Raw genomic sequence first — 11,984 nt, forward strand, 5'->3', positions numbered from 1 at the left:
AAAGAGTTGGGACGAAATAATAATGTATTGCTAAAAAAGTCGAAGGCAGCCTGTATAATAAGTGGTCACAGAATATTTCAAATAAATCGGTTTGCCTCGGTTTCGGTTGCTCTCATGAATCATTCCGCAAGAGAGGTTTTAAACTGTACCTGAGAAGTGAGCAAGCTGATGAAGGCAGTGAAAAATGGTATGTTGATTTGTATTTTGGTTGCAATTCTTGATAGCTGCATCTCAGTAGATACAAAATGATTGCCTTAAAAATAATGCCCAATCTTTTGCCTAGCATATTTATAAGCTTGTTTCCAGGTCGACCTGGTTAGACTAACAATACAGTCTATGATCCACGTGTGTGTCTGTGAAACATCGTGCCATCTTTTTTTCATGGCATCTGTTTTACTTATCTTTATATCGATGTTTATCTACCGTAGCTAATAAAACCTTTTTATAGCTTTTTGTGTTGTTGGTATGCAAGCTAAATCTGCTGAAATGGTTGCCAACAAAACTAGCTAAATGATTGATAGACAATTTTCTCGAGATCTAACAAGGGAAAAATGATTGAATTAGTTTTATGCTGTATGATATTGAACTGTTTTTTGTGCGAACAAGAAAAGACTCTCCCTGATACATATTTGCTCTTTTAAAGGCAATTCTTGGTATCCAGTTTGTTATAAGCTTCACAGCTGCACTGTTTATGCAGAAGTTATCACCATATTATTCTTTGGCAAGATGGATCTTGTGCAACAAGTAGGTATTTCAACAAAACAACACTTTGAAAAGCCTTTTGCAACAAGAACCTACTTTGATAAAACTTCTCCCTTGAAAAGATTTCAATTCACTGAATTGCTGCTCCAAGCTAGACTTTGCATGGAAGATCTTCTTCAAGCAATTTTGAATATAAGTGGGCAGAGTCAGCGAGGTTTGTATCTTAATTAAAATAGATTAGTAAGGATTTTATTAAAAATGTTAGGTAAGGCCTTGTTCAAAGCAAGCTGTTAGGTTTTTTACGAAGGCAAGCTTCTGGTTGTAAGCTTGTGTCCAGTGGCTTAGCCTGAGCGCAGAACTTAGGCATGCAGTAACATAAAATATACGGCTATGTTGAATTAATGCAATTGTAATTTCAGCTTCTTAAAAATTCAAGTGGTAATTAATGATAATCATGATGATAAATTTTGATTTAGAAAGTACCAAATTATTTGTACTCTAATTCTAATCAATTTAGGTGTCTATTCTCTGCATCAAAGGCTCAGACACAAGTTGGAAAGTGAAGGGGGGCCAAGGGGAAAATTATCACCCATGCGAAGAGTTTTTGAAAAAAGCTCAATTGTTTTGCAAAATTTTTCAGAATACCTCCTAGTGCTAAAACCATTTTGCTAAAGATCTTATTCATATTCCTCAAGAAAAGGCATCACCTAATGCCCACCTAATGTAAGAATTTTTTTATGCTATAATGCAGCTGGGGATTCCCGCAAGGAGGAGCTCTACACATTATGAAATTGTTAACACACCGCAGAGCCTAGGCGAACAGGAGCAAAAGTTTCTGCTCATTTTCTACTCTCATAGTTAACAAAGATGACAATAATGAGTTGTGAGGGTTGTTAGAATTGAAAATGCTTACATGTGTAATGGTTTCAGAAAGTTGTTCCTTGCAAATCATCAACTGTTTGGCAAGGCTTGCGCTCAGGTCTACCGCATGCCCTGGTCCGTAAAATATACTGGCAAGCCTTTTGACTTGAATTACTGAATGCAGATCATGACAATTAGACTTTGGCCCCACTTTGACAAAACTTTTTCTCTTTTTAACAGTCACATAGGAAAGAAAGGAAAATAATGAATTTGAAATGATTTATCACGCAAAGAATATTCGCAAAAAGCAGCTTATAGGCAGAGAAATGTTGTAGATTATCAAATATTTGGGAATGCTTGTGCTCAGGTCGACTGCAAGCTCCAGTCCGGATAATTCTTACTTCTCGCATTGAGCCTTGCATGTTTCTCTCATTTTAGACAGGCAAAAAGAGTGATGTGGAGGGGCTTCAGTTTTTCAGATTTTTCAAATTTCACAACTTTTAGCGATCTGTTTACTTAGAAAAATAGCCAATTGGCATGTTGGCACTGGAGTTCACTGCATGCTAGTCATGACCAGAAAAAGAAACCTTTTTTTGCGGAAAATGTTATGCATTGAATTTAACACTACAACATATTTATTACCGGTAGAAGTGTTGCAAGAATTCTATAATTTGTCTAGAATTTTTATGTTCGCGCCACAAGCCTAGCATACATAGACGCTACGCCACTGCTTGTGTCTCATCCTAAAATAGTTTGTGATGCAGTTTTCAACCATGCTATTCATTGGTATAGACTTCAAAATTCAAATTATAATTGCAGAATGTAGAATACTACAGTTCAGTCAAGTTGATGCTAACCACCAAACTTTTCAATTTATGCACTGGTTTCAACTTTTTGTTCTAAGCCCCCTTGGGCTCAGTAGCTGAATTGTCAAGCTTTCTATTTGTATTTCATGAGATTAGAGTAACCCCAGTTATGCTTTTCAGAAGGGGCATATCTGTTTTCCTGATATATGCCTGTTCAAATATTTTTTACGAATGAGCCATAAGATATTTGGTTATAATTATTCTGGGCAATTTTCTGCCACTGAAATCAATGGTGCCACATGTTTTGCTGGGACTTAGCAGACAATGCATAACAGATTTGTAATGTCTATTTCCGTAAATTTTTGGATCAGATTTCATCCTTCCAAAGAGAAATAAATTAAAAAAAATTTTTAAGGTGTAAAATTTTAAAGTCATGTTTATTTTTATTTTTGAAAAATTTGTGCATAACTTGAACTTAAATTGGACTTGAGAAAGTTTATTTGCAAGATGGCATTGATTGGTAGACAGATGCAAGTATAATTGTATCTTTCTCATTTTCCATGTCATTTTTAACATAATTTCTTTTTAACTTTAGATTGTACCGTTATTTATATCCCAGTAATGATGCCCTTAAAGCCCTTGCTGGCAGAGTAGTTACCAAGCCTGTTAAAGGAAAAAGGAACATAGACTCAAAGTAAGTGAATATCTTTTCTACAAGGGTATAAACAGCTCTCTTGAATGAATTGGGTTAAGTAGTTTTTAAACTTTTTTGTTTATAGTTGGTTTGGTTCAGGCTCATAGTACAAGCAAGGCATGCAATATTTCCATGAATAATGATATTTTTCCTGATAAATATTATATAACTAAAAAAGCAAAAAAAATTGGTTATTAGCACTGTGTTTTAACATTTGTTTGTCTGGTCTATATTTTATAATTGCAGTTTTTTGTTTTTCTAAAGAAGCTCCACAAACCTGGTGTTTCTTTTGCTTTTATTGTAATTTTTAGAGTTTGTAAAAGTTATTATTTTTTTCCTTGTATCATAGAAAAAATGTTTCAAATGGAGGACAGGTAGCAAGAAACATTGAAACATTTACCATCCCTTGTAACCTTGAGATAACACTTGAGCAAGCAAAGGTCTGTAATGATGTAGTTATATATTTATATAAAAGTTAGCAAAATATAAGCAAACTCTGTTTTTTCACAATATATCTTAGGTAGAAATGCACCTGTTCAGCTTTGATAAAATTTGACAGCAGAAAAAACATTTGATGGCATCTATTCAGAACAAATGCCAGGTGGCAAGAAAAATGCATAGCTCATACCACACCATGCCCAACCATTCTGGGATATCAAACCATTTGAAACCATATCAGGCCAATCTTACTGTACTATACTTTACCAAACCATACCATAACAAACCATACCATCTCATACCATCCCATACCATCCCATACCATCCCATACCATAACACACCATTCTATACCTTAGCAAAACATACTATACTATACCTTCCCATACCATACCAGAATAAACCATAACATATCATCCCATACCATACCAAACCATACCTTACCATACCATACCATAACATACCATACCATACCATACCATACCATACCATACCAAACCATACCTTACCATACCATACCATACCATACCATACCATACCATACCATACCATACCATACCATACCATACCATACCATACCATACCATACCATACCAAACCAAACCATACCTTTACCATACCATACCATACCATACCATACCATAAGATACCATAAGATACCATACCATAAGATTCCATAACAAACCATAAAATGCCATAACATTTAACATGCCATAACATTCCAAAAAACCCTTATTTTGGTTTAGTCAAGCTAACAAAACTAAGAATAAGTACTTCTTATAGATAATAAATAATGACATTCTTCTATCAATTAAACATTCAGAAAGGAATTTGGGAACCTTTAACCTATTATCTCACAAAGGTTTAAATACTGTTACCACGCATTGCCATATTGGTGTATTTCAATGTTCTTCTTATGCCTCATTTCACTGAAGTATACTTGCATCTAAAAATGTAAGATTTATTTTACTTCCTAAGGTGGAAGAGGTTGATTTATACACACAACATCGTTATCAAGATTACAGATGGCTTGTTGACATAAGCCTTTGTGCCTTTGTCGTCTATTCATGTGTCGAAATTGCAGTTCTTTGGAAGAGTGAAGTAAGGGCTCAAGAGTTCAATCTGAGTCTCGTCTGGTGTTTGATGATCGTTTGTTTTGCAATGTATCCATTTCACTTGTTAACAGAGAAGATATTTTCTATAGATACTAGGGTAATGTTTGGTATAGGGTAATATTAGGTATTTTAAGGTTGCTTCTTTTTGTTATAATTTGTAGTTTCGTTAGAGCAGGAAGGGTGATTAATAAGAAGCAAGAGGAAGCATTTCCTTGCTCTTTCTCTACGTTTGACGCCGGTCTAATGCCAAAACCATCATGATTTAGGGGAATGCTTTTTAGAGCTTGACACTGTTTTAGATGTTCAACCACTAAGGCGTTTTAGGGGCTGTATTTGCTTGGTTCAGTTCATCTGATTTTCCAAAAGTGGAAATTGACCTTCGAAACTGTCAGTGTATAATAGGCTGACAATGTTTTGTTGATTGTTCGTAGTATTCTTTCCCAATTCTACATAACCTCTTTGAATCTGGTTTTCGTTTTTTAATCCTTTAGAATATTTAGAATAGATGTGAAATCTTAATCTTCAAGAACGAATTTTTTCTTGCAGCTTTCAGTTACTCTGCAAGGCCATTCATAGACTTTTCAACTTATACAGAACCCTCCAAAATTATTTGCACCTAAACCCATGTTTTGTGATATTTCCATTCTAATATACTCTTCCAGAAGGTTTGGAAACGACTAAAGTCAAAAGCAATGCTCAAATTGAAGTCTGCCAATGTGGCTATTGTCTGCTAAACTTTGTATGTTGTACTTCCTTAATCGTTTGAACAGAAAAGAGCTAGCATCTCTAACTGCAGCTTACTGGCATGGCCAGGATTCAGGTGAAAGAGCAATGTGCATATCGTTTGGCTTGTTCTTCCTTGTTCTCTCTATGGGAGTCCTTGTTATCGATGAATCTATTTTGGAATTTGGGCTGGAAAATGGTAAGTGGTCTTCAAACTGAAAGCCTTCATAAAAGGTCTTTAATCGAAGTAGTGGGAAACAAGAAGTTAAAAGTTGCTAAATTCTAAGCACAACAGAACAGGGGTGCTACTTTGCCACTTGCATCCTATTACGTCCAGTGACCATGGAAATAGGAGGGGGCTGACTGTCTAAATCTGCTAATTATTCTACAAATGAGTTTTAGACTATACATTGAATCTGTTTGTTTTTGGCTTGTAGCATCTGGAGCCCCCAAACTTTGACACCTTTTCTTGCGATTTGTAATATTCCGGCTTACTAGCCTGGAGAAGCTCCATAGTTCTCTTTCAAAATTTTTGTTACTAGGAAAGGTCCGATACCTTGAAAACATTAGATGGTCTGTTGCTTGTGTGGTCTGGTATTTGGTTCTACCGTTCAATTTCTTTTTATACAATAAAATTTTATGGAGAGGCCCCGTTACCCCGATTAGCAGTAGCTGTTTGAATTTATTGCCAAATGTTTGTAAGGGCCTGATTTTATTTTGAGTACTTACGTATAATTTATAGCTGTCAAAGTTCTATGAATTTCACAAGCTGTGGTATTCAACTGAAATATTATGTCAAGTAGGCAAAATTAGAAAATATTTAATGATCAAATATTTAGTGATTCACATTTGATAAGTATCACTTCAGCTTTTGTTGTGTTGTATTATTGAAATTTGTCTATGATATGTATATGTATATATTTTTTTACCAAAGGTTATAAGAGTTTCATGGATAATTTGATATCGTGTATGAAAGAGCTAGGCTTTACCACAAGGTTTGTGGATAGTTAATGTACTTTTTATTTACGAATAGCTCCTTTAAAATGTTTATAGGTGATGGTTTCTTCTGCATCTCAATATTACATATCATCAAGAGTGTCTGCTTTACAAAGTGGCAGCTAATTACGTTATACCAAAATGTTGCTCTTGACATTTGAATGCTAGTAATATATGGCCAGGATAGATATTCTTAAGTTTAATTGGGAAGATTGGAGACAAACTAAGAGAGGGATTTCTGTGGGAAGATTTGAGTAATATATGGGGAGGTTTCTTTTTTATTTCTATAAGAATGTCTAAAAAGGAGAGCTAAGGTTAAAATCAACGATCTATTAGAGTTTTGAAATGGCTGATTATTATTTGCAATGAACAATGGTCTCAAAATCTGATGAATATATGATTATTAGGCCCAAACATAAGAAAGTATTGTAAATACTTAAAAATAATTCTAGTATGTCTTAGAATATTACGGCAGTGTTTTAGAAAATTCAGCCGTCTTTAAAAATGAAGGATAAAATTAAGGTATTGCCTGCTAGAATAAATACTTGGCTAGATTTGGAAGCAAAATATGTTAACTATCAATATAAACTGATTTGTCAAGTATATATTGTCTTTAAGGCTGTCTTGAAAAGCTACTTAGATCTCTTTGCCTACATCTACATTACTTCACCTAATTGATAATTTATTTTGTTTGATAATGTTCATTTAGAGAGCCCCCTCCGCTATGGTCATTCAAACTAGCCCTCGCAGTGATGTCGGCCTTGGTTGGAGCTTTCGTTGGGTTCCCTGGATTGCGATTGGCAAACATGTACTTGGATAGTCTATATTACCACGAATCACAGCCTCTTTTTCAGTGAGTTTATATTTTTGAACTCATCCTGCCTCTGTTTGATTAAGATTTTGCCTTCGTGATTACAGTTTAACGATACTGTTCTTATTTTGTTAGCTTGATAATTTTGGAAGAGTAAAGGACAAATTCGTGTAACCTAAGAACATTTACTGGTTTCATAGAAACGGTATGATTTTGCTGCCTCGAAAAAGTGATAAACTCTGTGGTATCTGAAGATTTTGCAAATTTTTTTCTTTATGATGCAGCAAAATGCTGCATAGGTAACTCCGGGGTATCATTGAGCAGATCAACAAATTGACGAGGACACAAACATATGTTTTTAGAATCTTCGATTTTGAAATATTAATTTCAAAGACAACAATTTGTAATGGAAATGTGATTGATGCCCGTATAAAAAGGCAGTTAAATCTTTCCAAAATTGGCTAATTTATGGCCAAGAGCACAAGCAGCTTCCCCTTGGTTTGGGCTTGGTTCTAACGTTTATGAAGCAGGTCAAATCAACAAAAATTCGATTGTTAAAAGCAGGTTTCTTTGTTTTGAACGATTGATAAAATAGATTTTTAGATTTTTCCTTAAATTATCTGTGTATTCGTTTTACAACAGAATTCCTTTAACGCGTAGCAATTACATTTGATAAACACTTAGTTTTGTAAATATTTAATTGCCTTGCTGATGGTATTTCACGTGCAAATGATTTAATACTGAAGCTTCTTATCAATGATTCTAGCCAGTAGAGCTTTGTCATGGTATTTATTTTTTTCGTGGGTTTTAGGGTGCTCTTACATGCAGCATTTATTGGGCCTATTTTACCAGTTCTTGCTTGGATACGCCCTCTTGCAAGGGAAAATCTGGTATCTTTGGATGCTAACTCACAGAATTCGCTATCGTAAGTATCTGATATAATATGAGCATTTCGCTTTAGATTTTAAAGATTAGAACAATTCTTAATCAGCAGTGTGATTAAATGGCCGGAATTTCGGGAAACATTTCCGTCCCGGATTTTAGTCAGGACGTTCTTTCTCGTGAACCGCAAAGCTGTACTTTTCTTTGGTCCAAAACTTAACATCATCTTTAAAATCATTGTAGAGATACATATTATTGTTCAACTTGAATAATGAATTATTGTTTTAACCGTGCAATGCCCCCTTAGAGACAAATCATATGTGTCTGGCCCCCGTGCTCTTTTGAAAAGTGGAAGAAAACGTGCAACAGCCTCGGAATATTTTCTGTATAGAAAAAAATCAAATTCTAGCCATTATTTGGCTGGAGTTGTACTAATTTCTAACTGTAAAAAGTCGTTATGGTAACGTTCATAGAAGTGTAATCCCAGTTTTGTACAATTTAGCTTCTAAAGGCCCGTTCATATGAGGTTTGGTAGCTCACTCAGGCTAGGTAGCCAACAAGGATGTGATCAGCCTACAAAGTAATTTGTACTTGAAACGTAGATTTTGTACATTCGAGGGGTGGGTTTGCTTAACTAGGCTAGATCTCACTGCTGAGCCGCGCGATATTCAACCCAGGCGGGATAGACACCTCTCACATAACACGATTAAATCAGCCAACCTAGCGTTGAGGGAAGAAACCTCGCTGACTGCGTTGAGGAAAGAAACTCTCTAATAGGGTGTCTAATCTCAAATGAACAGCCCTGCGATAATAGTCCGTCAAGGATTAAATGTATCATTGGTTTGTGTACTCCAAGAAAATGAATACACCTAGAAGATGAAAATTTGAATCACTAGTAAAAGATGTTTGTTTTTTTTCGCTATTCATTTTGACTCTCTCCACCATCCAAACCCCCCTTTGATACTTATCCTGTCTCCTTTCGCCTTAAATTCATTGCCTATCGCTGTCTTTGTTTCACAGATTAACTACTGAGAATTTTCCAAAAGCACGAATCTTGATAGTTTTATCAGTGTGCTTGCTACGAATGGCAATGACAAGAACGTCCCTGCAATCCTATTTGAACATGGCAAATGAACGAGTAAAAAAGTTGCGTAAGGAGACTGGCAAGATAACCAATGTTCAGCTGCAGAGCAAGGTACGTTAGCCTCTTATTCTACCTAAAGTAAAGATGTCATTGGACTCCCGGTGTACCACCTTGAAAATAATACACTTTTGTGCTTAGAGCTGGATTGATTATCAGTTATTGATTGCATTATGCATGAAGCTTGGAATAGAAATTTAGCTACTTACCAACAAAGCTTGTACTGCGCTGTTAACATGGTGTCGTCGATCTTTCTGCAGCATCCCGGTTAACAGTAATCTGTATTCGTTAAAGATACTTTTGTATGGTAGCTGTGTGTGACTGACGTAGAGCAAGTTCTAGTGTCCTCTTAACAAGATATAAGGAAATGATGTACTTAGGAAGTAAAAGTCAAATTATGGCCTACATCTACCTGTTTTTAGTTTTTTTCTCGCAAATTAGATACACCCCACTAGATTCTTTGTTCTTTATCACCCCCTCCCTTAAAATCCACATTTTTTGTTAAGCATCTGTGAAAGTTTTTAGTTATCCAAATAGCTGTTTAAATTCAATTAATTTTTGTTTTACACTTATGATTTCACCGGCACATGCATTTTTTTCTGGACATTGAAATCCTATCATTTTTATTGAATCTTAAAATCGGATGTGACCAGCCTCGATTATTTCGAGCTACAGCGCACACGATAGCTTAGCCTGCGTGTAGACTCTGCGCGCTGTTTAACGATTACTCGCATTTTCACTGGGTATAAGGAGCATGTCCCTTCCTGAATTTAGAACGCTTGACATGCCCAAATTTTTCTCAGCGTTGAATTGACAGAATTTTCCCGTTTGTCTTACAGGTTGCAAGAATATTTTTCTACATGTCAACAGTTGCATTACAGTATCTTGCTCCAGTAATTTTGATTTTCTTTTTATCGTTATCCTGGTTATCAGTTGGTAAGTGAATTTTTAAAAATTAATTTATTTAACAATTTATGCTTGAAAAGTTTGAGTTGCTTTTCATATTTTGAAATTCAATTTCCAAATGTAAGTTTCTTTAGTCAGAACCAGATGTTTTTGTGATCAGTTATCCAATCAGAGGCAGTTTTTTGCGGGATGGTAACGAGGCAGGCCACGCGGATTGTTTCTTTCTTGAACAGATGCCGGAGAACTGAAAAGGTTTTCATACGAATACGTCCAAAAAGTGGTTTCCCGAAAATCTTGATATACAGAGTAGATTTTTCACTGAAACGATTTTGGTTGACGAGACCCGAAGAGTAATAACGCGATGATGGCTTCTCAGATCTTCCTTGTTTGGGATTATTTGTGTTTATTTAAGTGTCAGCAATATCACGTTGGAAGAGGAGATGTACATTTTCAAGATTTTCGGAGGAGCAAGAAAACTCAGCTGTATTTGGTTCTCATAACTTTGAACGCTTGGAAATTCCATCCTATTTTTTCTGCAATCATTTATCCCTCTGTGCAAGGACCTTGTTTTTTACATCAATACTTGGCATTTACCATTTCAATTTTATAGCATTTATATCTGAAACTTTTTGCTATATTGACGAAATGTTTCCCCGCGTTTGGTTCATGCTTGGATACTTGATGCTAAGGTGCTTAATTGCGCTGTGAATTGCGTGCGGTTCTTTCTCACATTTCATAAATTTCTTCAACTTGCCAAACTTATGTTGAAGTAGTATCATATCTTGTTTGGCAGCATCATTCCACAAATATATCAATCTTGCTTACTTACTTTGGCATTTTTTTATTTATGATTTAACTTTGTAGCATCGCAGGGCTTCTTTGTTTTCAAAGCACTTCCAAAGTGTCTCAAAGCGTCTTATTAAAAACAGCTTTTCTGCAATCACAAATTAGAAATTTTCGCTTGAAGATGAAATTTGAATCAATGCCACTTTATATCTACAGCATCTCTTCGACACTACTTTCACAAAATATTCATTCTATGTTCTTTATTATTCAAAGAGAGATATTTTCTTAATCATTGATTGAAACATTGGCTAACTCCGCACACTGCCATGTAATACTTACATTGCAACCATGCAAAAATACTGTATCATATAAACACGTAAGCTGTCGCCCTGAAGTACCACTATTGCTTTTTTAGATGCTGCAGGCTCAACCCCCGCGTCTGTTGCTTTAAATGCCACTAGCAATTCAACGGTCTTCTCAGAAGGAACTAGATACGTAGCCGTCCTTCGCAGGGCATTTTACTGCGGGGAACTCATAAAAGGACTTGTCTCGTATTTCACATGGTGGACATCGCTTACATGGTTAAGCACATCACTGTTCGGTGTTTGCTATTTACGAACCTTTAATAGTTAATGCTAAACATAAAATCTGTAGCGCCATACGTTTTAGAAGACTCGTTTTGTAAAGGTTTTGTAAAGTCATCTGAAGAAACTTTTAAATTATTGTCTAGATCTTGATTACCACACAGTGTGTCATACTTCTCACGTATCGATGATTTTAGCCTATATTTTTGAGGGAAACGTCTTACCTACTTGATTCTTACTGTGATGGCTTTTTCTTTGAATCATGTCTTCAAAATGACGGTACGACGGCGAGTCTAAGAAATCGCTTTTTCAAAATGGCGACTGCATACAGACCCCCAGAGCCTGAAGTTATGACACAGAAAGAGTTGTGTTAGAGAGTCATCGAGATAACATCTTGTTACCTTCCCTGTCATACGAAGTGTAAGGGGACTGTATTCTTCAACAGGGAATGCCATTTTTACCACCCATGTTGCACAAAACTGTTTTATAGCTCATACAACCAAATCTAAATTTTTGATCACTAAAACTTTCTTCTCAAGTC

The 11,984-nt window shown here is 35.6% G+C and overlaps 1 protein-coding gene across 1 annotated transcript; it reads left to right on the forward strand.

Moving 5' to 3' along the window:
- The first annotated feature begins 35 nt into the window (after positions 1 to 35).
- On the forward strand, positions 36 to 11,682 carry LOC148960401 (transmembrane protein 161B-like). Its single transcript, XM_089115956.1, has 12 exons — positions 36 to 187; positions 644 to 744; positions 2,965 to 3,063; positions 3,413 to 3,503; positions 4,478 to 4,662; positions 5,385 to 5,536; positions 6,272 to 6,332; positions 7,043 to 7,186; positions 7,956 to 8,069; positions 9,047 to 9,221; positions 10,007 to 10,103; positions 11,275 to 11,682. Exons 1-12 carry the CDS (start codon positions 185 to 187, stop codon positions 11,490 to 11,492), a joined length of 1,440 nt encoding a protein of 479 aa, XP_088972082.1. The 5' UTR covers positions 36 to 184; the 3' UTR covers positions 11,493 to 11,682.
- Positions 11,683 to 11,984: the final 302 nt, after the last annotated feature.

This window comes from Rhopilema esculentum, chromosome 4 (assembly GCF_057945365.1).
Source record: "Rhopilema esculentum isolate cy_ngs chromosome 4, ASM5794536v1, whole genome shotgun sequence".
Taxonomy (NCBI): Eukaryota; Metazoa; Cnidaria; class Scyphozoa; order Rhizostomeae; family Rhizostomatidae; genus Rhopilema; species Rhopilema esculentum.